Source organism: Chelonoidis abingdonii, chromosome 2 (assembly GCF_003597395.2).
Source record: "Chelonoidis abingdonii isolate Lonesome George chromosome 2, CheloAbing_2.0, whole genome shotgun sequence".
Lineage (NCBI taxonomy): Eukaryota > Metazoa > Chordata > Testudines > Testudinidae > Chelonoidis > Chelonoidis abingdonii.
In genome coordinates, this window is record NC_133770.1 from 282,220,929 (window position 1) to 282,247,864 (window position 26,936).

At 45.8% G+C, this 26,936-nt stretch overlaps 1 protein-coding gene and 1 long non-coding RNA gene across 2 annotated transcripts in view; one reads left to right on the plus strand and one right to left on the minus strand.

Moving 5' to 3' along the window:
* Nucleotides 1-338: 338 nt before the first annotated feature.
* LRATD2 (LRAT domain containing 2) lies at nucleotides 339-3,022 on the minus strand. Its single transcript, XM_032783339.2, has 2 exons — nucleotides 2,823-3,022; nucleotides 339-1,903 (listed from the first exon to the last, which is right to left on the minus strand). Exon 2 carries the CDS (start codon nucleotides 1,896-1,898, stop codon nucleotides 1,008-1,010), a length of 891 nt encoding a protein of 296 aa, XP_032639230.1. The 5' UTR covers nucleotides 1,899-1,903; nucleotides 2,823-3,022; the 3' UTR covers nucleotides 339-1,007.
* Nucleotides 2,276-26,936, plus strand: part of LOC142046410 (uncharacterized) — a 42,298-nt gene continuing 17,637 nt past the window's right edge. Inside the window, exons 1-2 of the long non-coding RNA XR_012655397.1 lie at nucleotides 2,276-2,371; nucleotides 13,440-13,528. This is a non-coding gene — a long non-coding RNA (uncharacterized LOC142046410). The remainder of the gene's footprint in view (nucleotides 2,372-13,439; nucleotides 13,529-26,936) is intronic.

The window sequence follows — 26,936 nt, forward strand, 5'->3', positions numbered from 1 at the left end:
GCTCCCACCTCTGGTAGGGCTTAGCCAAAATGCTAGACTACCCCCTGCCAGAGTTAACTTATCCCTAGCTCACCCAAACACACTAAAAACATATGAAGAAGCTGCTTATAGGGCCCAGTCCTGCACCACAGAAGTCAATGGGGACTTTGCAATTGACTTCAGTGGGAGCAGGATCAAGCCCCCTAAAGAATGCTGATGCAGTCAAGTCTGGTGTTAGTGACAAGTTTCAACATATTACAATGCATAGAGAGCAATCTTGATCACAGCAAACCTCCACTTTGGGTCATTTCCTACCCCCATCATGACAACTTAGCTCACTGTACACAAAAGGAAGCCACACACAAACAGGCAGGCAAGGATTCCCCCAGCCAGTCTGCAAGTTACTTTAATTAAGATGACACTGTGCATGTCAAACCTTGTTTCACAAAGTTAACCGTGATTTATCCCTTAAATCCTTTGAGGACTGGGGGTTGGGTGTGAAGACACAAAGGTCTGGCTTGCTGTAATGCTAACAGCAACCACAAGATAACTACATGGAGAGGAGACAAGGGAAGGGGGTGGGGGGAAAATGAATTTCCCAGCTAGGACACTCAGTCATGCACTTGAGAGCGACAGGACCCTATCCTACAAGAAGCTGGCTCCTTCTTAATAGTGCTGAATGCCCTCATCTCCCACTGAACTCAGCAGAAACTGAAAGAACTCAGCACCATTTAAGATCCATACCTGCTGGCAGCCAAGGGGCTGATGGTTTGGGGATGAAGGTAATATATGGGGGTGGTGGAATCTCCCCAAGTTTTATCCTTTACAAATAAGTCAGAGATTTACCAAGCACTGAAGGAGTTAAGTACTAAAGCGCAGACATTTAATCAGCTTTCTCCCTTCCTTTCACATGTGATTGGAATGAAGCTGCACTGAAGCAGCCCAAAGGGCTTATAACAGCTCAATTTCGCAGCCTTCAGTTTTAATCCCCATCACCCAGCCCAAGCAGCATGATGGTACTGCTGCTACTACTCAGCAGCAGTCTGGGCACCTGGATCAGCCTCCTCCTCTTCCTCCTCTGCAGCTTGCAGATGGCTGGAGAGCTCCTGGATCACAGCAGCTCTACCAATCTGGTCATTCCTCCTCTTCTCCATGATCAGATCCTCCAGGCTCTGGAATTCCAGTGTGTGGCTGCGTTTGTCCCCTAGCCGGATCTGCAACCGGTAGGGCTGCTTCCCTATGCGGAGCTCCCCGCCGATTTTAAACTCCCGTTTCCCATAGCGGCACCAGGCAGCGAAGCACTCAGAGTTCCTCCAGCTCAGCTCCCGATCCTTGCAGCCCACCTGCTCCAGGGCATTCCGCACCACCGTGGCTGGGCTCAGGGGCTTGTAACGGTACAAATAGTTGGCAATGCGACCTCTCCTGCCCTGGCTGGCATCAGTCAAGAAGCTGTTCACCACCTCCAGCCGATGCAGGTGCACTACCTGAAAATCGCCAACATACACTGCCCAGTGTGGGTACTGGGCCTGGCACACAAACTCCACCAGGTCACCTGGTTTACATCTGTTCAGCAGATTCTCTGGGGTATAAGTGCTCAGCTGCCCTGCACCTCCTCCATCCCTCTCGTCTGGTGCGGTATCATCCCCAGAGAAGCTCTTCTGGTAGATACACTCATCCCGATAATAAACCGAACACTCCACCTCCTGCAAACGAGGGTCATAGGGCTGCGGTGCAGGGTGCTCGCCTCCCATATCCTGAGCCACTGAGTCCTGCTGCTGCTGCTCCAGCTCATCGTCATCACTGGAAAAGATGTAGGACACCCCGATCCTTGGACCCTCGTCTCTGTCCATGCCCGTCGGGTCGGCCGTGGGAACTTCCTTGTAGTTTAAGTGGGTCAATTTCTCCATCTGGTTCCCCATGCCCACTGTAACCATAAGCAATATGCAGCCATCAGCAACAGGCACAGGGATTGGGGAGCGGGTAAGGATGAAGGAGACAGGGCTGCCTCACCTCCCCCAACTTTATGGCCCTGGCGGTGATCTTCTCAGTGCAGTGGCAGAACTAGTAAGGTCTTCCCCCCCCTTTGGTAACGCCTGTGTCTCCCTGGCCATCGCTCTGAGAGCAAAGGCAGGAATACACGCTCTGCTCCCTCGGGAGCGAGGAGGCTGGGTGGAAGCCCTGATCCCTTTGCTTCGTGCACTGGGGGCGGTGCAATGCAAAGGCGGCAGAGCCGGGCGGCCCCCGGGAACACGCTGCAGTTCCGCTTGCTAAGCGTAGAGGGGGCACGAGGCGAAGGGGATCAGGGCCACCGGCCGATCGGATTCCTGCCGTCCCTCGGCAGAGACAAAGGCAGGGGAGAGCGCGGCGCGCGCGGCGCAGCCCCCGGGACCGGGTTAGTGGCATAGGAGGCGCGAGCCGGACTTTGCAGGCAGCCCCAGGCTGCTGCAGCAGAGAACGGGGCTGGCAAGGGCACGCACGGGAGCGGGCGAGGGGGGACACGGCCACCTGTTAGCGGGAGCGGCACTAGCAAGGGAGGGTGCGACTCGCATTTCCACCTGTTGGCCGGGCGGGAGAGGACCCGGCCGGGGCGGTGCAATCCCACCTATTGGAGGCTGCCGGGAGCTGCTCCGCCAGGGACCCAGGGGTGGGGGAGTGGGGGCAATACTGGGCTTTGTAGTCCCAACCCGGCTCAGATCCCGCCCAGAGCCCCGCGTTGCGGGAGGGGCTGCCATCGCTCACCCTCCTCCGCCAGCTGCAGCCCGGCCAGGTGCGCCTGCCCGCACCTGATCCGCCTCCCGCCGGCTCCTCCTCCTCCTCTTCCACCTGGGCGCCCGGAAACTTACCGTGCTGAGAAGGGCTCGGCTGCTCCCCGGGCGCGGGGCTAGGGCCAGCTGGCTGGGACGGCAGCCGCCTTGCTCCTAGCGCTGGGCGAGGCGTGGCGCCGGCTCATGTCTCCTTTCCCCCTCCCCGCTCTCACCTGGCCGCCGCCTCCAGCGCACTGGCCAGCCGCAGGCTGCGCTCCCCTCCAGCCGAGCTGAGCAACAAGCGCTGAAGCCGGAGCGATGGGGGGGGGAATTCTAGATCCGGCTGTGGACTCCCCGGCGAGAGCTCAGCCCCCAGCATTTAAAGAGACCGCTCGCCTTTTCCCTTTGCCCTCCTGCTCCCGTGCGCGCCCTGCTGTGCCCGGGGCTGGGATCTGGGCTCCCCCGGCCGCCGAATCGTGACCGGCAGCCGGCTGGCCGCCGTGCAGGGGCTGGAGCCGGTGGCTGGGACTCGCTGGGGCTGCTGGTGGGTTTTGGAACAAGCTGTGTCTTTAAGGGCGAGGCGCCACCGAACGACCTGCCCGCGTGGGGGAAACTCACTGGGATCTGGAGTTTGCCTGGGACGACCAAACTTGCAGCGGCCGGACATTGATCTACCCTCCTTCCCTATCCTCCTCGGGCACAGGAAATCCCAGCGCGGCTGGCAGGATCCCTGCCACCTTAATAAGAAAAAAGCTCCTGCTGCAGCCCCTCTAGCTGATCTGTTATTCTTCAGATTAATATTGATCAGCCTTTTACCAGTGGGCTTAGCTGTAATGGTGATAAATAACTCAGGTTGCAATGGGCTATAGATTGCTGTTGGGAAGGGAGCCCCGCCTGTTTCGTGGCTCCTGTATGTATTCTCAGGAATGTCTCTGGAGTGTGAGATCCTTCGGTGTCAGACCACACATGCACTGCTTCTGTTTTCACACAGCCCAAAATAATAACAGTTGTAAAAGAAACAAAATAGAAAACCTCTGCCCTCCTGGGCTGGCCTGATTTGTTAGATTCCACCGCTAAGAGTGCATATTTCTTATTATATTTACTTTTAAAAGACAGGACACTTTTTTCTATTTCAATGCAGCGCATTATTGGTCTTTCCTTCTAGACAGAAACGATCAGGGCTGGTGGGAATATTCCTTTTAGTTCCTTGTTGAAGGAAGTAATACAAGATTCTGCTTTCTTATTAGGTGGGGGGTTTATTTTTAAGACTTGCTGGTAAATGCTGATAAATCTAATACAGAACTTTTAGAGGAAATATTTGGGAGCTGAGAGAAGAGCTTTATTGTCTTGTCATTTTCAAACCCAGATATTCAGCTCAGGTTTTGAGCATAAGCTGAACCAAAATGGCCCGCATTACTACAGTGATGGGCACTGTATAAGAACTTGAATAGAATAGAATAGTACCAGGGGGTAGCCCTGTTAGTCTGTATCCACAAAAACAACAAGGAGTTCAGTGGCACCTTAAAGATGCATCTGAAGAAGTGAGGTTTTTTTACCCACAAAAGCTTATGCCCAAATAAACCTGTTAGTCTTTAAGGTCCACCGGACTCCTTGTTGTTTTTCTGAATAGAGTAGTTTCCTTCAAATGGCCTACATCTCTGATTTCAAATACACAACTGATGTTGGGTAAGATTAGTTGCTTCTCCAGCGCAGCTTGCATGTGAGATGAGAATTGTGTTCTTCATAGAACCTTCTGGAGTTGTGTATCTCTGTATTGGGGAAACATCCTAAACCCTGGAAGGAGGGAGATGACCATGGATAAGCTCTCTGGGTCAGGGACCAGGGGTTCTGTTTGTACAGCCCCTAGCGCAATGTGCCCAGGTCTATGAGTGGGGCCCCTAGGCACTATGGTAATACAAATACTACAATGGAAAAGCGAGATCCTAGTAAAAGGGCTCTGACCCAAAGAGATAAAACACTTTCCTCTATTCTGATCATGAAACTATTAGCCGACATCCAGCCAGTTGTAACTTGCTTAACTGGTACTTATGTAGAAATTCATTTTTGGTCCTGGCAGTGCCATTTTAAGGGCCATATGTCCACCTGGATCAGGGTTTATCATCTGAATCAGCTTCAGTTTATGTGTGGCTGTACTTGTGCAGATGTACAAAACTCATTGCTGTTCACCTCATACCTTTATCCAGCTCTGTGCTCATCTCCTCCTACCTGACTCAGCAACTCACACCAACACTTGTTAGTTTTCTTCAGCCTTCAGCACCTTGTCAGATATTTTTTTCCACTTTCATCCCTTTGCTGCAAGGTTGTTTCCTTTCTGAGCATGCACCCAGAATCCATAGTCTTGCTGCATCTGATATTTTATAGAAGACGGGCAGAGAATCCTAGATGGATTGTAAAAAAATATTAATATGGGAGCATCGTTATTGTAGTAAAGGTATCCCCTGTGGGTTACAGCTCCAGGTGACAGGAAAAAAGTGGATTGATAGTGGAGCATGATTAGTGTTATTGACACCAGGTGTGCATGGTGCTTAGAAATATAGAAAATAAGGGCCAGATCCTCAAAGATATTTAGGTGCCTAACTCTCATTGATTTCAATGAGCGTTAGACTCGTAAAAACCTTTGAGGATCTGAGCCAAGGTGCTATCTCCGTCAAGAAACTTACAGTCTGATTCAGAGAGCTAACCTAGCTAGTGAAGACATCAGACCACAAAGGATGCTGAGAGTGTTGCACTGGGGAGATAATTGGTGTGAGTGTGAATACTCTTGGCTGCAGTAAATTTCTGACATCTCATTAGAGGACTGGAGGCCTTGGGAAGAATCAGTAAGCTGAGTGGAAAGGAAAGGGAGTTCAGAACATGTTTGGAATAAAGCTATGGGTTATTGAGTTAGGGTGACAGGGAGAAGATCAAAACTACAAAAGGAACTGGAAAGACTGCTTAGACACATGCCAGTCACTGGATAAATTTCCTTGTGGTGATGTACATATATGAGAGGTTTACCCCTTTGAACATAACAAGATATTCTTTTCTGAACATCTGGAGTCTATTAAATACACATTCTCATAAAAACAAGTCTGAGGTTTATATGTACTAATTCCTATTTTCCCCTTTATTACAATGTATCCCTGTCTGTACATTTTTATAGTATATTCATCCCTTTATGTGTTTCCATTTTGCAATTTTTTTTTACCTTATTTCATTCCTAATGAAATAATTGATTTCTCTTTTAATGGCTGCAGGACACAGTTCTGGCAAAAATAATTTATCTATGGATTTACAAGACATTAATATAGCCAGAAATAAACCCTGAAAATCTGGTTTAAAAAAACCCAGCAGAAACTGAAAACCAGAATCCCTAATTATTTGTAATAATTAGGACTTTGTCATAGATCTCAAAACACTTTACAAAGAAGGGTAAGTTTCACTATCTCCATTTTATAGGTTGAGATCTTGAGGCCCAAAGAGGTTAATTGACTTGCCACAGGTCACACACCAAATCTGGGCCACAACTGGAAACAAAAGCTAGTTGTTCTGCCTACCAGCCCTGTGCCTTGTCCACTGCTTTGCTGGTGGGCATGAACAGTTTGCCATCTCCAACCTTACACACACATTTCCTGCATTTCTTTGAAACTAAAGATTAAAAATATAGGTCTTGGTTTGGATCCAGATTTAAAGTTCCTCCCAAAGTTCAGGTCTATTTGGATTTGGGAATCTGGTCTCACATTAATATTTATTAATTAAGATTATTTTGCAGAAATGCATTTTAAGGCAAAATATCACTTCCATTCATATCCCTTCAGTTCTTTTCTTGAAGGCCAGAATGTCAGGCCATGACTAGACATCGGCCATCATAGCTATGTGAACTGGGTGTGAAGAAGTGTGACACGTGACTGACATAGCTTTGGCACCAAAAGCCCGGGTGCAGTTTTGCTGGTATAATCTGTATCCACACTAGAAGCACTTTGCTGGTATAGTATACTGGTATATCCAGACCAGCAAAATGCTCCTAGTGTAGACATGGCCAGCAGCAAGAGGATCCGTAAATCTGTTGGTTTCTGCAGGTGTCCCTCTGGCCAATGGCTATCACTGCATGAAGTTATTTAGCAGGTTTTATTTCTCTTTTCCAGTAGAGCTCTATGAGGACTGACATTAGTTATGCTCCAGTGGGCACATGAACATCCTGACTGTACCTCCTCTATTCATCAGGCGTGCTTCCACACTACTACCATCACAGAATTAGAGGCAGCAGGCTTTTGGATGGAGGAGTCCGATCCAATGCCCGCTGAAGTCAATAGGAGCCCTTCCTTTGACTTCATTGGGAGTTAGACTGGTCTCTTAAAGTGGTCAAAGGATGAACAGAGAGAGATGGTGCTGCACTGTTCTTCCAAATACAGGGTGTAGCAGAGGTCTGGGAGCTTAGGAATGTGGGCTCCCTCCATAGTATGTAATCCCATCTGAATCACCTCATTGTATAGACAAGGTGAGATAGCTGTGCTCTCTAGCAGCTACAGGGGATTCAGTGCAGACCCAGCAATCAAAACACCACTGTGCCCAGACTGAGAGGCCCCAAACAGAAAATATTCAGCAAAAGAAATGAACCATCTCATCTCTCATTTCCTTCTTGCTAATTAAATATGAAATATTAAAGCAATTAAATATTAACTAAACTTTAGCTTATTAATGAATCCTTACAACATGCTTGGGAGGTAAATCAGCCAGTGTTATTATCCTTATTTTAAATATGGGTAAACTAAGGTACACAATGGTGAAGTGACTTGCCCGGGGATTGAAAGGGTTTTATCTGGAGAGATAGGAATAGAACATAGTTCCTGTACTCATCTTGTATTCTCAGCTTTGGAAAATGCTTCTCCATTTTCAGATTAGGATCTTAGAGTGCTTTTCAAGCTAGGGGGTTGAGTTCATCCCCGTTCTCTGTCACAGGCTTCCTGGGCAAGTTACTTGGGCCCAGATCCTCTCAAGGGCCTTAGTCTCTCAGACTCTAGATCCACAAAGGTACCTGGGTGCCTGACTGCCTATGGAGGTGCCTGAGTCCAATATTTAGGCACCACTGACATGCTCAAAAGCACTTCCCAGCCCTGTAGGCGCTTAGTCCCCAAGGCACTGGACTTTCTTTCCATGATCGTGCACAAAGCTGCCTCAGCCCTCATGCCAACCTGCAGGTGATGAGCTGCGTGGAGCCCCGCTCACGCTGCAGCAGAACTATCAAATGAAGCATTCCCCGCCTATCTCCCCACCAGAGCCAGACCCAGTACGCACACCGGATTGGACCTTGCACAAAAGGCAGCTGGGGACGAGCAGGTTGGGAGTTTGTTTTTCAGGCTGAGGTGTGTGTGTCCCCAGAATAGGCCAATGGTTGGGGCCCTCATCTAGGAGACCCTGCTTCAGAGCCTGCTGCCACCTCCCAGTCCGAACTACTAGGCTATTGGGGGCTCTGATTAGTCCTTCCTGTTGAAGCTGTTCCAGTTTGTAGCAGTAACTAAATATTTAGTGGAGCAGGGACTTGAGCCTGAGTCTCTCAAATGCCAAGGGCTATCGCATCAAATCTTTCACTTTTGCTCTCAGGCCCAGTGACTGTTTAATTATTTAATACAAAGAACAGTTTAAACAGGAGTAACTGAGACAGCTGGTAGTTAGGGCACTGTCCTGGGAGGTGGGAGATCTGTGTTCAGGTCCCTGTCCCAGAGCTACTGGCTATCATGGAATTGAATGGGGGAGGGGGGTTGTCTCTTCTTCCCCAGGGCTAACTGGCTTAGGTGCCCAACTCCAGTCCTGTGCCAAAGGCCTAGATCAATGAGAAACAGAGCTGGGCCCTAAGCCTCATCTCTTTCCTCTATATTTCCCCCCGTCTAGGTTAGGCAGCTACCCATTCTGCTTGGCTTCTGAGGATCCCTTTCTTAGGTGCTTACCTCAGCCCATGGATTGCATAGGGAGCCAGAGCATCTAACTCAGGGCTGAGGAGTCCACTAGACAGCAGGGGGCCTTGTGCTTAGGTGGTGCAATGCAGAGCCTAAGTCCCTTTGAGGATCTAGCCCTCTGTGTCCCAGATTCCCATCTGTCAGATGAGGAGAAGAGAACTTCCCTTACCTCAGAGGGGTGTTGTGAGAGAAAATAAACACATTTAAGATGGCGATGTGCTCAGATATCATGGTAATGGGGCCCATAAAGGTTTCATAGATAGGTAGAAGAATTCCTAGGTGCAGCCTGTTCCAGAGATGGGACCCTCAGAATTTGGATCAGCCCACCAGCTTCCACCGTGTTCAGGGAGGTCTTTGAATCTTTATTCAGGCCCATCTCCAGTAGTATGTGGTCCTGGCCACCAGTACCAACATATAGGACAAATGCAACCCATTCATGCATACTCCTGTGGGTCTGGAACTATCCCTGAGTCTGCAGCTCGATAGCAGTGGTGCCCTACACTCAGACACCGCAGGTGACTAACTAGGACAAGCCACCCCTATGTCGCTTGGGAGGATTCACTCATCACTACAACTAACTAATGACAATTTTCTACCTCAATTGAGCTTGAGTCTGGAGACAATCAGCTCGCTTTCTGATACAAGGCGCTGTGCGCTATGGCTGCTGTGTTAAACAATTACCATTCCTTTCAAGAGGACACGTGATGAGGAAACAGCACGAGACTCAAGCGAGCAACTGTATTATCCAGTTCTCACGGTAAACTCTTGCAGCACACAGTTCAGGGAGCAGTGGCAGGTGCAGATGGATATTCCTCCGGCCCTGGGAACTTGTTAGATGAAAATCATATCCCTGGTAGAATCTACTGTAGAGGAAACTGCTGGCCTGCCTGATGGCTCCGCAGGATTGGATTTACAAAGTACTCCACGGATAATGATGTGTGTGCTCATAATAATGATTTTAATACTTGTTCGAACTGACAACAGTACACGTTCTCCTTCCTGTAGGCAGATGTTCTTTTGCCTGGTGATATGAATTGATTCCAAGTGGAGGAAGGGGGCAGGAGAGTGAGGGAGACACTATCATTCATTTCTCTCTTTTTTTTCTTTTGCTTTTGAGGGCTGTCTGCCAGACAGGAGTCTGACACTAGCGCATCAGGAGCTGCAGGGAAGCCCTCTAGCCATTGCAGTTCATCCTTCTCTGCAGGCTGTCACAGCATAGAGATGCAGGGCAGTGCGTGGCACTCCTCTCAGTTTGGCTGGGTTCAATGAAAGAATTCTAATGCATCTTCCCCCCAGTTTACAACACAGTGGAAGGGAAACGCCTGCCCCACCTTGCAGACTGGGCTTGATGTTCATACTTACAGGCAGTGTTTAATTTCAAACAGTTCCCATACACAGGCAAGTTGTTGTCTCTCCACCAGATCCTGTTTCTTTGCAGTGTGCTGTTCTTTCACCATGATTTAAGTGCTTTGCTGAGGTTCCACATAAGGGAGATAACAGAATGTGCAAGGCTGTGGGTGAAGATAAATATTCAGTATGGGAAAAATGGAGCTCTCTTTATTTTTGGAAGGCAAGCCCACCTCACAAAGGGAACACAAAGTGCTTACCACAGTAAGTCCTTGTAACAATCAGCTCTTTATCTCGCCTGCATCAAATTCCACAAAACAATTCCAATGGAAAGCCAGGTTACAGTGCATTTTTTTTTATTTTAAAAGGGACAGTAAGAAGAAACTCATCAAAGCAGGAAGTAGAATATCATTTCATTAGCATATGTCCTCCAGACAAGGGTTATAACCCAATCCAACTCCTTTCACAGTCAATGGAAAGTCTCCCATTGATTTTAATGGGAGATAGATCAAGTTCTATATCTTGCACTCGGAAGGATGCATTGATTCAATGATCTAACTCTAATAGGTATTCTCCCTTTCTAATACCTATGATCTCCTGATCTTGGAAGAATCTGATCAAGGTTAGGCCAAATATTATTTTGCTGGGGGTGCAGGTGATTATTTACTGACTCACTGTCAGTACGAAGGTTTAACAATAAAATCCAAGAGAAACTAGCTGTCAAGAAAAAAAGTCATGGACCATAATCTGATTGCAACTGTGTAAATGGGATGAGAAGTCAACCTCATACATTCAGAATAAATGTGTCCATCCACATGTCATGGATAACACTTTGGATTATTAATGCAACTAATCTACTTTAATTGAATTCAGGTTAGTGTGTACTTTTTTGCACTTCACTGTTAGCTTGCCCAGGGTCCCTGGATAGGTTGACGGCCTGTTTAGAGTCAGTTTCACTTTTGCTTTTAACATGGTAGAAAAATCTTGTCATTTTTAGGGTTACTAACACAGATTAAACAAAGCCAGGAAAATAGTTTTATACCCAATAGGCATACTAGATCTGCCTATTAATAATGCCTAACAGACCCTGAGGCTTTTACTTCATCCTGAGTCTGAGTCAATAAGAGCTGAGTAGAATCTAAGGCAGAGGTCGGCAACCTTTCAGAAGTGGTGTGCCAAATCCTCATTTATTCACTCTAATTTAAGGTTTCACGTGCCAGTAATACATTTTAACATTTTTAGAAGGTTGCTTTCTACAAGTCTATAATATATAACTAAACTATTTTTGTATGTAAAGTAAATAAGGCTTTTAAAATGTTTAAGAAGCTTCATTTAAAATTAAATTAAAATGCAGAGACCCCGGACCAGTCGCTAGGACCCAGGCAGTGTGAGTGCCACTGAAAATCAGCTCGCGTGCCGACTTCGGCACCTGTGCCATACGTTGCCTACCCCTGATCTAAGGCCTTTCTCCCATTAAAACCCTCAGGAGAGGTAAGATTGTAGTTGCATCATTTCTTACTCATCGGGCCTTCAAGAGTAAACTGGTTGTCCGGCAGGGAAGCTGCTCAACCCTGTGGATACATGGGGAAGGGACCTCTAGGGGGTGGGGTTATCTGAATGGACATCAAAATGGCAATGTGAAGACACTCTGCTCTCATCCCCTGGTGGAGTGCAGATTCCAGAATGTAACTGGCATATAGGACCTTGCATGTGCAGTGTACATGAATTAATGTCATCCTTTGTGTATTGTTTAATAACTATGTATACACTCCCTGGTGATAGATGTGCATGATAAGTCTATACATACAACTGATGTGTATTATAAATCCAAAATAAATGCATACCTTAAGGACCAAATTCTCCATTCCTTTCTTGTTGATCTTATTATGGCTACTCCCAGAGTAAGGTGTGTGTCAGTGTAAGTTTCAGCTCACAGAACCTGGCCTTTAGTAAATAAAGTCCTTTTTGTGAGCCATTGCAGTTGGTACTAGCAGGAGGGGCAAAAAAAGAGTCTTTACAAATTTTCTATTTGAAGGAAGCTGCATTGTGGGGAACATGTCTGGGCTCATCCACCTGTGCTGGAGCAAAGCCCTCATTCTTTTCCCAAAAGACGCTTTGAAAAAGTTATTACTTAGGTTTTAACTTTTCCAAAAAGTGGTAGGTTTTTGTTTTTTGTTTTGTTTTGTTTTGCTCAAAGCTCCTGGTCTAAAAAGCCAAATCCTGTTGTTGCTAAGATTAAGGGTTTTTTGCTCCTTGAATGTGGTTTACTAGCAAAGACCAGTGCCTGGATTATTGCTTTCTTTTGCCAAATGGAACAAAGGTGCTTTTAGAACATTGTACTTAAAGTGGGATCAGAAATTGCATGTGATTTTTAACAACGTGGTGATTTGATTTTTTTTTCTTTTTAACTGCCCATGGCCCAACCCCCTCTTCCCCCATGCAGACTTTTAAATTTGTAACTAAAGTGAAAAATAAAAATCAACTGAAGACCCTCTGCAACTTGTTCTAAACACACATGGTCAAAATAGCTACAATGTGGAGATCAATTTAAAATGTGATTTATTTCATTTATCTTTTAATTAATAAAATATCCAGATTTGCACACTAATCAGATTTATGGGTTTACATCCCATTTTATGTGTTTTTATGCATGTACTAAACTGTTTCATTTCTTCGTCTTGTTTTATTTTTTTCCCCAAGGCTAATGCCATATACAAAATTAAAATCGAACTAGTTAACTCAATGCTGGCAAGATTATAAAAACCGGGCGGAAAACAGAAGATTTTTGCTGTCACAAGACAGTGACCTCAGCCTTACCCTGGAAAGACCATGCGGTCTCTAAGGCAGGAGAATGAATTTCATAACCATGCTGTGTTCATTCTGGACGTATAATGACATACAGAGCACAGATTGTGTCTGATTGTACATGGTGGTTTTATGATATCCATGGCTACTGAGCCAAGATACTGATGTCATATATGAGTATATCAGCTATTGTTAAACCCCTTTCCTGTACTGTATGCTCTGTTTCCTTCTTCTCCTCTCCCACCTCTAAATTGTTACGTCTTGGATCATTACCTAAAGTTCATTTCAGTTAACTGCCGCCCAACACTATTAAACCTCACCGTTAGTGTGCACGACATATTAGCACCATATTGTCCCTGCTCATAGAAAAACTGATCCAGCTCCTATTGAACACAATAGGAATATTCCTATTGACTCCAGTGGGAGTGAGATCAGGAGCAGTTTCCTTTGTATTGTTCTGTCTGTGGGGCAGTCCTGGCCTTCAGTGAAATGGGAAGAGTGTTCTTCTGCCTGAACACACAGAGATTTTAGGAGTGGCTCAGATCTTCAGAGACCTGCCAGAGCTTAGAGCCATGCGTGTGACAAATCTGTGTTTTCTTGTTTGTTCCAGCCTCAGGCGTGGCTGCTCCTGAATCATCCTCATGGGGTTCTTGCATCAGAAGGGGCAATACACCTGGATAATCCCTGAAAGGGTTGGAGGTAAGGAAATTATGTTACTGGAAGCAGGCATACCAAGATATTGTCCTTTCTTGATTCTGGAACCTCTCTGGACCTACAGAGCTCCAACCACTAGGTTCTGATGTGGAATCTAGAGAGGTTCCAGTGGTCCTACGGGCTGGGTGAAGCGTCTTATGGTGGTATTGCTCCCTCAAGGGGTCAGACTGGAAAGAAATAAATGCAGTATTTTCCCAAGCTCTGAGGGATAGCTCAGTGGTTTGAACATTGGCCTCCTAAACCCAGAGTTATGAGCTCAATCCTTGAGGGGGCCACTTAGGTTCTGGGGTAAAAATCAGTGCTTGGTCCTGCTAGTGAAGGCAGTAGGTTGGACTTAATGACCTTTTGAGGTCCCTTCCAGTTCTAGGAGATAGGTATATCTCCAATTATTAAATAAATAAATAAAGAATTATGCCACCAACAAGAGATGCTGCTCACAGCAGGTTGTGCAGATCTTCATCAGATTTCACTTCTCACACAAACATGACTGCTGCAGTTCAAGTTTGGAAGGTTTTCTTTGCAACCACAAGGATCAGAAGAGGCTTTTTTAATTTTTAAATTAAAACATAGGTTCTGGAGTACATGATGGCAGCCTTCAGTGCTGTAACGATGGCTCCCTTAGCTGCTGCAGACTGGTCCAATCTAACCCCTGGCTTTTCATGGCTACATGTATAATGGCTTCTCCACCTCATTTTGCTCCCCTCCCATCCACTTAGTGGTGTGCATACATGTCCCTTGGTGCTTGCTACTTAGTGTGTTGCACTAGGTATGAAAATAACTTATCAGTAAAGAGCCCAACGCCTAGCCAGGAGTGAAAGTAAAATTGAACTCTTACCGATACGGGGCTGACTCAGGCCCCCATGGAAGGGGAGGGGCCTTGGGAGGAAGGAGCGAGGTTGGGGGTCAGTGTCCCCCAGCCAGACCATCTGCGCTGCTTGGCCTGTGCCACCTGGGGCTCCAGCAGTGATTTAATGGGCCCAGGGCTCTGGCCATTGCTGTGGTAGCAGCAGCAGCAGCAGCTAGAGCCTCAGGCCCTTTTAAATCTCCAGCCCTGGGGCAACTGCTCCTTTTGCGCCTCTGTCATGGTATAATTCCCCACTCTGAACCTTAGCGTCCAAAAGATGGGGTACCCGCATGAATTCCTCTAAGCTTAATTACCAGCTTAGTACTTGTAGCGCTGCCACCAACCAGGAATTCCAGTGCCTGGTACACTCTGGTCCCCCCAAAGCCTTGCCCGGGGAACCCCAAGACCCAGATCCTCTGGATCTTAACACAAGGAAAGTAAACCCTTTCCCCCACCGTTGCCTCTCCCAGGCTTCCCCTCCCTGGGTTACCCTGGAAGATCACTGTGATTCAAACTCCTTGAATCACAAAACAGAGAGGAAAATTCACCTTCCTCCCTCCTTCTCTTTCCCTCTCCCAGACTCTCCCTGAGAGAGACAGTAATCCTAACACAGAGAGAAAAATTAACCTTTCTCTGCCCCTTCCCTCCTTTCGCCCCACCAGTTCCCTGGTGGATCCAGACCCAGTCCCCTTGGGGCTCACCAGAATGAAAAAAAAAACAAAAACAACAACAATCAGGTTCGTAAACAAGAAAAGCTTTTAATTAAAGAGAGAAAAACAGTAAAAATTATCTTTGTAAATTTAAGATGGATTAGGTGCAGAGTTTTTTCAGCTATAGACACTGGGAATACCCTCCCAGCCTAAGTATACAAGTACAAATTAAAATCCTTTCAGCAAAATACAAATTTGAACTCCTTCCAGCCAAATACACAGTTAAACTCCTTCCAGTGAAATGCACATTTGCAAATAAAGAAAACAAACATAAGCCTAACTTGCCTTATCTACCCGTACTCACTATTTTGAACTGATAAGAGCCTGTATTGGAGAGATTGGAGAGAAACCTGGTTGCACATCTGGTCACTTTCAGAACCCAGAGAGAACAACCACCAAATTCTAACAGCACATATAGAAACTTCCCTCCCTCAAGATTTGAAAGTATCCTGTCCCCTGATTTGTTCTCTGATCAGGTGACAGCCAGGCTTACTGAACTTGTTAACCCTTTACAGTCAAAAGAAATATAAAGTACTTCTGTTCTATTAACTCCTACTATGTGTTTATGACAGCCTCCAATCAGCGGCCCGGTGGAGGGAGGAGGGGAGGCAAAAGGGGCAACAATGTTGAAGCAGGGTCCTTTGCCATGGCAGACCTTTAATTTCGTTGCCCCTTCTGCACCCTCCCATCGGCAACCCTGCAGCACTTTAACATCAGCGGTACCAGCCGGTACCAGTGGCCACTTTTTATAATTTTTTTGTTAACTGGTATAGATTTTGTTATATTAAAGATTTAAAAATGTTCATAAATATTAGTAGAAGTATATCGGTTCTGATGGCACAAGATTAGACCATGAGGAACGTGTCCTCTCAGATCAGCTGATTATATAAACAAACCACAACTAGCTGCTGATGCTGGACCAAGTGTGTGTTGAAAGGTAGAGAATTGTTGCATTTTAGTGTCTTTATAGTTTTACATCTAGTTGACTAAGGAATTATTTATGTGTGAGAATTCCTCATTATTATCTCATATGGTAGCTAAAAGAGGTGAATGGTTGGTTGGTTGAGGCCTAGCTTGGTAGCTTGGCCATCACCATCGGCATTTGTAGTCTATAGGCCCAGTTTCAGGGTGAACATTTGTGAGGACAGTCTTGTACAGTATATTTCCTGAGGACGTATGTTTGACATTATCCCTCTGTCTGTATCCGTGTCTGTGTTTACTATATATATGTCATCCCTTTGTCTTCAGCTCAGCCTGTTATATTATACTTTGCGTGCTTGAGTTTTGATTCAGTAATAAGGAAAATAACCTGACTGTTTCATTTCGTGTTCTTAATTAGTATTCCTTCATTTTAAGTCTTTTCAGCATTTGAGTACCATTCAGCATTTGTGTACATGTTTATAGTAGAAGATTTCAAGTGCAGATAAGCTACTTATTTACAGCAGAATATTTCAAGTGTGGATAGGCTACATATTGACCAGCTAGATCACTTTGAAGAGGAGATTTTAAATTAGTGCAAGCAAGAGACAGTGAAAACAACTGAGTGAAACAGCAGCTAAGAGCTCAAAGCCAATAATTTCATTTCTCAAACCACTGGAAAACATACCTTCCCCAACAAACAATGCTACAGATAATGAAAACTCCACAACTGCAACAGGTGATTTTTCAATGCCAATACTTGAACATGAGGACAGTAGTCAAGAAGAGGTGCCACTGGTAACAAATGCTGCAGAAGATCCAGTGTATGATCAAGAAACTCAACAACAACAGGAAGATGCAGATCTTACTCAGCAAGAGCAATTCATGAGTATTGCAGGTGTGACTGTGACTGACATTGGAATTATTGACAAGACCAAAGCTGCCCAAATGCAATCTTTTCTTCAAATTAGTTGTTTTGCAATTCTAAGTAACATTCCACAAGATGCTGATAATCATGCTTTCCCTACTCGTCTGCTGACAAAATCTCTTCCAAATGGTGAGACCTGCACAAGAGACTAGTTATGCTGGAGTATGGAAAAGCAGTCTCTGTACTGTGCACTCTGTTTCATTTTGAACAAAAGTGCTGCAAATACTTCAGTTCTCTCTGATCAATCAGGATGGAGCATCAACACAGGTTGGAGGAAGTTGAAAGACCAAATACCATCACATGCGAGTTCAATGTAACTCAAAGAAAACTGTGTTGCATAGAAATCAGCCATTAGCTGAAAGTTCAGTTGAGAATTTACTTTGACTGAATTCTCTATAGAAATGAATAACTGGAAAAAACTTCCTGAGCACATCCTGAATGTCATCCTTTTTCTTTCTGAGTGGGGATTGGCTTTCTTTGGTTCCAGTCAACGCACTGGTGATCGTGCAAATAGAAACTTTCTAGGCATAGTTGAGCTCCCCAGCAAATATGACCCACTTTTATCAGGGTATGTTAAACATGTTCAAGAATTGCAAAAGAGTCAAAAGCACATACAAGTCCATTGTCTCTCCACACGCATACAAAACAAGTTTATTGAGCTACGTGGGTCATTTGTACAAACAACAATTCTTGATGAGATTTGAAATGTCAAGTATTTTTCATTCATTGTTGATGCCACTCCAGACTGTTCTCACAAGGAACAGACTACTATGGTTATTCAATATGTTAAGAGTGTAGACAGCTGAATATTTTCAATTGAGGAAAGGTTTATTTTCTTTGATAATTTCATGAGAAAAACTAGAAAAGAAATTACTGCTCGAGTAGTAGCAATTCTAGAAGGTTTTATGTTAGATTTTCAAGTCTGCATTGGTCAAGCCTATGATAATGGAACTAATATGGCTGGGAAGTACAACGGTGTACAAGCAGTTGTGCTTGAGCATAACTCAAACTGTATTTTCTCCAGCTGTGGAAACCACACACTAAACCATGTAGGTGTTGATTGTGCTGAATCATGCGAGGACGCAATTACTTACTTTGGAACTGTTCAACAAATGTACAATCTCTTCAGTAGCAGTCCCAAAAGGTGGGAAATTCTGAAGCAATATCTTCCTGTTTCACTGCATGGGATGTCCAAAACTAGATGGTCTGCATGGATTGATGGTGTTCAGCCAGTTGCGCAGCATTTGAATTCAGTGAGAAAGGCTTTAAATGAGCTTGAATCTCTCAATCTCACTGCACAGGCTTGAACTGAACTTCAGTCTATTCAGAAGCACATGTTCAAATTTGAATGAATTCTGATGTCACCTTTGTGGATGAAGCTACTTACAATGATCTAACAAACTCATCTGTTAATTGAAGCACACAATGCTACACTTGATGTTGAGAGGGATAACACTGAAAGTCTTATCAATGACATTCAACAGATTCATGAACCATGGGATGCAATCCTGACTGAGTCCAAATCAGTAGTACCGAATATTGGCATTTCTTTTGAGTTCTCCACCAATCGAAACTTATCTACTGAATCCAATGCCAAGCAGCATTATAGGGTCAGTGCCTTCCTTGTCATCATTGACTCCATTCAATCAGATCTTACACGTCGATTTGAGTCACTGCGACTAATTTGGACCCTTTTAGGATTTCTTTGGTGGTTCAACAGACTGAGTAATGAAGATCTACTTTCTGCAGCTGAACAATTTCAGCAACAGTCCAACAAAGAAATCTCAAAAGATCTCAGTGACAAGGTCATCTTCCTCAAATGAATATATTCCATGACCTTTAAATTGGATTGCAAGCCAAAGGAATTTCTTCAAGAAATACTCAAACTTGGACTTTCTGGCGTGTATCCTAATATCACAATTGCACTGTGTATTTTTGTCAGTTTGCCTGCATCAGTGGCTTCAGGTGAACGCACCTTCAACATGTTGAAGCAGGTAAAGGACTATCACTGTTCAATTATGGGACAAGAGCATTTGAATGGGCTTGCCATGCTTGATATCAACTGTGACCTTGCACGAAAGCTAGATTTTTCCTCAATAATCAGTGCATTGATTTGCACAGAAAAAGGCTAGAAAAGCATTTGTTAAATAGAAAGAAATATTCAAAATATGTCTCACTCTTTTTCTGGTGCCATATTTTGTTTTCCTGTGTCGTCATTTTTAATTTTTATTATGGCTAGGAGCCGCAAAAGCTGGAAGTGGCCTGGGCCTCTCTGGACCTCTGAGAGGGTCTGACCATAAGAAGTCGCATTGTAATAAATGCTACCCAACATGAGTGGAAGTAGAGCAATCTGGTCCTGTATGTTTGCAAAGCGACTAACACATTGTTGGAGAGTACTGCAATAGAAAGAAAAATAACTTTCAAGGACCCCGCATCTGCTGAAATAAATGGCAGAACTCAGTGACTTCAGTGAGCAGGATCAGGCTCTCAGTTATCTGGCTCTTAAGTCTTCAGAATTAGAGAAAGGTCTTTTTAAAATCTAAGATTGTATTAATGCTGCACTCAGGACGCAGTTTCATCTTTAAAACATGAAAGCTCAGAAGGCAGCAATTGTTTGTGCACCATGCACTGTGTTGCACTTATTCCCGGACAAGGAAATTACAATGAAAATAATCATTGTCAGAATACTAATGTGATGTAAACTAATGTAGGGATATTTATTCAATGGAATGCAATTACTAGGAATACTCTATTTTCTGAAAAGTGTGATTGTAATCCAATTTAGCTTTTTTAACCCCTGGTGATTTTGTTTCAATTTGGATTGTGATAGGCCGAAAAACAGGCTGGGGGCAGAGAAAGGGGAGTTAGCACCACATGTAATCTGAAATCTTAATGACTTGACTAAATCTACATCACCACAGGGCAGTTAGTCATGATTGTGCTGTTAATTGAATGAAAAACAGAGTAGATCTTATGCTCATTTTATATTAACATCATTTCACTTTCTGATGAATGAATATTCACCAGCTTAATCATCAACATCTCATAATAGTGGGCTTTACCTTAAACCAGTCGTTCTCAAACTATTGTACTGATGACCCCTTTTACATAGCAAGCCTCTGAGTGCGACCCCTCCTTATAAATTAAAAACACTTTTTATATACTTAACACCATTATAAATGCTGGAGGCAAAGCGGGGTTTCAGGTGAAGGCTGACAGCTCATGACCCCCCCTGGAATAACCTCGCAACCCCCTGAGGGGTCCCAACTCTCCGTTTGAGAATCTCTGCCTTAAACCTATCAGTAGGATCCTGGATGCAGACAACAGAGATCAGATCTTTTGAGATAAAGCATCAAGTTGTACCTTTCCTTGACGATGGAAAGGTACAACACAGGATGCATGACTTGGTCAAATGGGGTCAGGTGCAGCAGTATTCATGGTGGGTGGGGTTGCAGCAGTGTCTGATGGGAAGAGCCCAGCTTCCCTCCTTCAGAAAAAGAAGGATCATGGGAGGAGAAGGGAGGGACAATTCCTTCCAGAGATGCTGCTGCAGGTAATTAAGAGGCTAAACACCAAGGACCAGGTTCTGATACGTTCATTCAGACCATGACTACACTTGCAGATGTACAGCACTGTGAGTTAAACCTGCCTTCGTATAGCTGAGTAGGGAAAGCGCTGCAGTATGTCCACACTGACGGCTGACAGCGCACTGTCATGGCCACATTTGTGGCACTTGCAGTGACATTGGGAGCTGTGCATTATGGGCAGCTATCCCACAGCTATCCCACAGAGCTCGTCTTCCCAGTCTGGCGCTGTGGGTTGTGGGAAGGGAGCGTGGGTGCAGGGCATTCTGGGTCCTGTCGCAACACCCTGTGATGCATCGCTTCACATCCTAGCAATCCCTGTGTTTCCATCCACATTTAGCACCATCTTTCAATGCCATCTGTCAAAAGTTTCTGTGCAGCGCGATCTGTGTTCTGTTTCGGTCTGCATCAAATGGAGCCCGAACTCTGAGGAGTATGCTCATGAGTCTCACCAGCACATCACATTTGGCAATTGAGCTATTCTTTAAGTTCCAAAGTGACAGTGAGGAGTCCGACGATGATATTGAGTCGCGTAATGCGTACGACACGAAATTGCTTGTGGCATTCGCGGACATGCTTAGTTAGCACTGTGGAACGCTGCTTTTGGGCTCGGGAAACAAGCACTATGTGGTGGGATCACATCCTCATGCAAGTCTGGGATGATGAGCAGTGGCTGCAGAACTTTCAGATGAGAAAAGCCACTTTCATGGTACTGTGTGAGGAGCTCGCTCCCACCCTGCGGTGCAAGGACACGAGATTGAGAGCTGCCCTGACGGTGGAGAAGCAGGTGGCTATTGCAGTCTGGAAGCTGGCAACTCCAGACAGCTACCGATCGGTCGCAAACCAGTTTGGAGTGGGAAAGTTGACCGTTGGAATCGTGTTGATGCAAGTTTGCAAGGCCATTAATCGCATCCTGCTCAGAAGAACCGTGACTCTGGGGAACGTGCAGGACATTATGGATGGCTTTGCCCAAACGGGTTTCCCTAACTGTGGAGGGGCGATAGATGGGACCCATATTTCTATTCTGGCACCACCCCACCTAGCATCCGAGTATGTTAATCGGAAGAGGTATTTCTCTATGGTTCTCAGGCACTTGTGGATCACCATGGGCGTTTCATTGACATTAACGCAGGCTGGATCAGAAAGGTGGGGTGAGGAATGGTACAATCACAGATTTGCATATGTCCTGTCTGGAGTGCTGTGCAATGAGTGCTGCACTTCAGGATGGCTATACTGTATGGTGATGGGGGTTGCGTGCAGAGGGTAAGGGTCGTAGTTTTCAGGGCTGGGTGATGAAGATACAGCTGGTGGGGGTAAGAACCTGGATGATGGGGGTAAGAACCCGGATGTTGGAGAAAGTGGGTTGGAGGTGTCATGGGGGCACGAGGGAAAGAGTTTTGGGACAAGGGCTGCAGGGGGTGGGCAGGCATGGTAGTGTTCTGCCTGCATGGCTACGAGCGCCTGGATCAAGTTGCTTGGCGCTCCATGATACTTATCAGCCGATCCATGCTTTGCTGGTGATTCTCCGTGCTTTGGTGAGTAAGGAGGACTGATTGTTTCATAGCCGTACTGTCCTCTGGGTTTCTGAGCTTTGGGGAGAGCCAACAGCTGCAAAGGGCACCTACACTGAACACTGTCCCAGCATTTTCCACAGGAGTTGATCCTGGAAGATATCTCACTGCTGAGGGTGACCTGGGAAGCAAGGGAGGGTCTTCTAGTACAATGCGGCTTCTGCCCTGGCCCATATGCAGCTTGCCTGTGTGCAGCAATGGTCCCCTCACCCCTCGTGGCACAGTGGCGCGGACACGTTAGCCTGACTGGGACAAGGAGCACAGTAGCTCTCCCAAGAAACCTGCGCAAACACATTGCCTACGTTCTGGATGAGACTTTTGAAGAGACTGCTGAGGCTGATTATTGCAATATGATAGACCACATCAATGCGCTATTCCGCATCTAGGCATGCATGCAGCCCTAACCCTCCTCTCCCAAAGAGCCCACACCAAAAAAATTTCTTCCCGAAGAAAAGCCACTTACTGGGAACCTGTTCTTCTGTTTGTCCTCCACCAAATACCGGCCACTGCGACTGGCTACCTTCCTCTTGGCTCGAGAAGAGCTCCTGGCTGCATGCCTCCAGGGATTCTGGGGTGTCTCCCCCTGTCCCAGCACCCTTACTCCCACTTTCCTCCTCCTCCTCCCACTCTGAAGTGTCCATGGTGGTGCTTGGAGTGGAGGTGGGGTCACCCCCAAGTATCGCGTCCAGCTCTTTGTAGAATCGGCAGTTCATGGGGGAAGCACCCAAGTGGCCGTTTGCCTTGCAGGCTTTGTGGTAGGCACTCCGCAGCTGCTTCACTTTAATCCTGCACTGCAGTGCGTCCCAGTCATGGCCTCTTTCCATAATGTCCCTTCATATCTGCCTGAAGATATCATAATTCCTATGGCTGGAGCGCAGCTGGAACTGGACAGCTTCCTCCCCCCAAACACTGATGAGGTCCAGCTACTCGCCATTGCTCCATACTGGGGATCGCTTGGTGCATGGAGACATGGTCACCTGGAAAGATTCGCTGAGAGCACTCCATGCCTGGCTGAGCAAACAGGAAGGGGATTTTTAAAATTCCCAGGGAATATAAAGGGCATGTCTGATGGTTGGTCACCTGAGGCCAGGGCAGTAGAGTTCAAACTGATGACCAGAGTGGCTAGAACAGGTATTGTGGGATACTGCTGAATACTTCTGGAGGCCAATCAGAGTGCATTGGGCGGCCACACTGGCGCCGCAGTGCAGCAGAATACTCTTTATTCCTCTCGGGAAGGTGGAGTACCAACAGCACTGTGGCGGTGGAGACACAGCGCTGTATGTGCCTTGCCAGAGTGGACAGGGTCTGAGGTACAGCTCTGTGGGCGGCTTTAGTGCGCTGTAACTCGCAAGTGTAGCCAAAGCCTCAGGTTGCATAATTCCTTACTTCACAAGGAGTCCTGGTGAAATGAGTGGTGCCACGGTAAGAGGGAGGCATTATTCAGCAAGAGTAAGGTCGTCAGAATCTAGGCCCTAATAAAATGTTACACGTGTATGAAAAATGTATTTGTAATTGCCTGAGGCCGGACTGCGGGAACACTGTGACCCAGGGACCTCTTGGTACTAACTGAGAGGGCATGGGAGAGGGAGGGAGAGGCATAAGTACTATAGGGATCTCCTGGGTCTGATACTATACAGTAGGTCATAACGGGTGGCAGGTAAGCTCTCCACTGAAAGCCTGTGTCACACCAGTCATCCTAGTCATTGTGAAAGGTATGTCTGGATAACATGTAGTTAGTTTTTATATATATATATATATATATATTGAAAATTATGTCCTTGAGGTCTGTTAGCTGAGGCTGATCACCAAAAGGGAAGACGTAAATTGCTTTCAGGCAGGAGGTACTTAGCTATCTGTCTGGCTATATGGAAAGTGAATTTTGTGTCCTTCACAATGGCTGCCTATTTACAGGATGAGCAAAATGCCACTCAAGAGACTATGAAGTCTGCAGGTGAGATTCTCTATAGGAAAAACCATGCAGTGGAGAAAAATCATGCATGTTTGTGAAAGAAGACAACAGCATGTTGAAACTAACTGGAAGCCCAGAGAAACACCCTGCCTGCTTCACCTACGGGACAAGCTGCCAGAGTGCTTGCCTTATGAACAGAGGGTCACAGCCAGCCTGGTTGTTAAATGCTAGGGGAAGGATTTGGGGTGAGCTAAACTTCATTAGACATGAAGAAGCTTTGCTAGCTAGGGCTAGGCATTAGTATATGTGTTATGATTTTATTTTACATGTAACCTTTTATTTCCAATATTTCTACTTGCTACCAGTTTAATCTCTTCTTTGTTAAATAAACTTTTGCTTGTTTTTACTATCAAGGTATCTAAGCCCTATGTGTTAAGCGGCCTGTGATCTAAAGGGTGTAAGGGTGTACTATTCCTTTGGGAATATTGGCTCTGGGATTGAATTCTCCTGGGAGATGCTCTAAGGGCTCAAGGGTTGGAATGCGCCTATCACTAACTGGTAGATGGGGGACAGCATTGGCCCAGAGGGGAGTGCTTGTGTTGCCAGTGGCTGGTGGAATCAGGGAGCTGACCTGCGGTGGGCACAAAGAAGGTTTCCTCCCACTCAGGGCAGGTGGTAGTGAGGTGCCTCACCCCAGGGAAGCGTCACATATGCATTGGTGGGGAAGACCACAATTGTTGGTTTTCCAGTGCAGAGCACCTGCCACAGTGAAAATCCTTGCATTGAGCTGAGTGCAAGGACTGTCCCCCGACTAGAGCAAACCTGCAGGCTACCCACCACAGGAGGCTTGGGGAGTGGCAAGGGAAGGGAGAGGGTATGGACTGACCCACCTCACCCCCATACACTGGCCAGCAAAGATGTCTGCTCATCATGGAGAGGAATATATGTTGCATCCCAGCTTTAGGAAGTGTATTACTGATCTTTGTTTTATCAGGCCTCAGTATGGAAGTACTGGTCTGTCACATCTTACACACATTTAACATGCGCAATTTCAGATTTACGTGGTCAGCAAAAAAACTAAAACAAAAAACAAAAAAATGAGAAAAATAACAATTTTAATACTGTGCCTGTAGTGCAGGCGATTCTACCTGCCATTACACTCAATGTAATTTTGACTATAGCTTTACGTGCTGTCTTCGGAACGTAACCCCAACGTAAGATGCGACAGACCTGTAGACACATGACAGGAGCATGTAAAGAGATAAAGGGCTGACAATCTAATGCTCTGAACCTGCAATGAAATGCACACAGACTGGCCTCAGTGACTACAGAGAGGCTCCGCATGGGCACTGTCGTGCTCAGGAATCACTCTGGGCTCAAGGTGCTTGCAGGAGATCCTCTTCATTCAGCGAGGCAGTTCCAAGTGCCTCTGCAAAACAGAAGCTGGGTTTCTGCTGTGCCCCTCCCCACACTTCCCTTCTGGGAAGCTAAACCCCATTAATGGTCAAGTTCCCTTTACCACAGGCACAGGATGCTACCAGCATGGTTCTCACTGCAGAATATCTGAGTGATGGACAACAGAGGGGATGGAATGAAACAGGACGTGGTCAGGGTCCCAGTTTTGGCATATGTACCTCTTGGGACCCTGCGATAATAGAGAAAGGGAATGGTTTTCTTGTTTGTTTTTTTGTGTGTAGCAAAATGCATATCCCCCCTTCTTGCATGGGACACTGTACCTCCTGATACACAGTGCCCCCCACTGGGGCAATGGATACCATGCAATTGTAGGACCTTTTGCCTTCAGGCCAGTGAATCATGTTACTGCATAATTGTCAATTGCAGCAGTTTCGCATCTTCCTCTGAGCCATCTGGTACTGGCCACTGATGAAGAGAAGATACAGCTCTTGATGGACAAGTGGTGTCAGCTGGTATTGCAATTCTTCTGTTGTCCTGCAGAGGACCTTGCTGGGAGTTCATTATTATGAATTACTCGTATTGCAATAGTGCTTAGAGATTCCAACTCCTCTGTGCAAATAGAGAACTAAAAGAGAACTGAAGAGTTTACAGTCTCTGAGACAACAGGTGGGTACAACAGACAGATGGTGGGGGGAATTATAAGGTAATATATGTTTGATTGTGACCTATGCGATGAACAGCCGTCACAACACCCAACTTCAATAGGATTTCTTCATGCAAAAGACTTGCAGAATTAAGCCCTTAATATCTCCAGCAGTCAAATCCCCAACAGCATGGGTGAGACAATCAAAGGCGTACATTCTTAGTCCCTGCTGAGCTGTTTGGATTTTCCTTTTCCTTTTTAATATAATGTCTTGCAAGTTTGTATGGGGTGTTTTTGCCCATCCATTTACCGTAAATGCTGTAGGGACCCAGGACAAAATGCAGCTTGGGCTTATGCCATGATAGTTAAGGAAGTAGAGAATTTTTTATTAGTCCATACTTAAGTCCAATTGGATTTAAATTACATGCTGCTGAGAGGTTTCTACAAGGACTTGTAGCGGCAGAAGTACCAGCAGAGCAGAATTTCAAGATGACAAATTCTGTCTCCCTGGGTTAGATCCTTCTCTCACCTAATAATGATTTTATTCCATTAACTGCAGCGAAGTTACTCCTGATCTATACTGGTGTAAGCGAGAGGAGAATCACACCCTTTCTTTCCTTGACTGGGAAACAGGTACACAGCACTAGGCTGTAAAAACAATCTGGGAACATGCTAGCCAAGCATCTTTTCTTCAAAGTGGGATTCTATGAATAAAGGCTTTATGGCCATGAACAAAGCAAAGCACCTACACATTCTATGAAGAGCCAAACCCATCTCTGCAATACACCTTCTTGTACCATTGACCTTTTAAAAGCAGTTGTTCTATAGCAAAGTCCAGTGTTGATTTCATATCAATTCATATGAACTTTG

Excerpts from the sequence above, each read along its gene's own strand:
- LRATD2 (XM_032783339.2), bottom strand. The coding sequence starts at position 1,898 with ATGGGGAACCAGATGGAGAAATTGACCCACTTAAACTACAAGGAAGTT.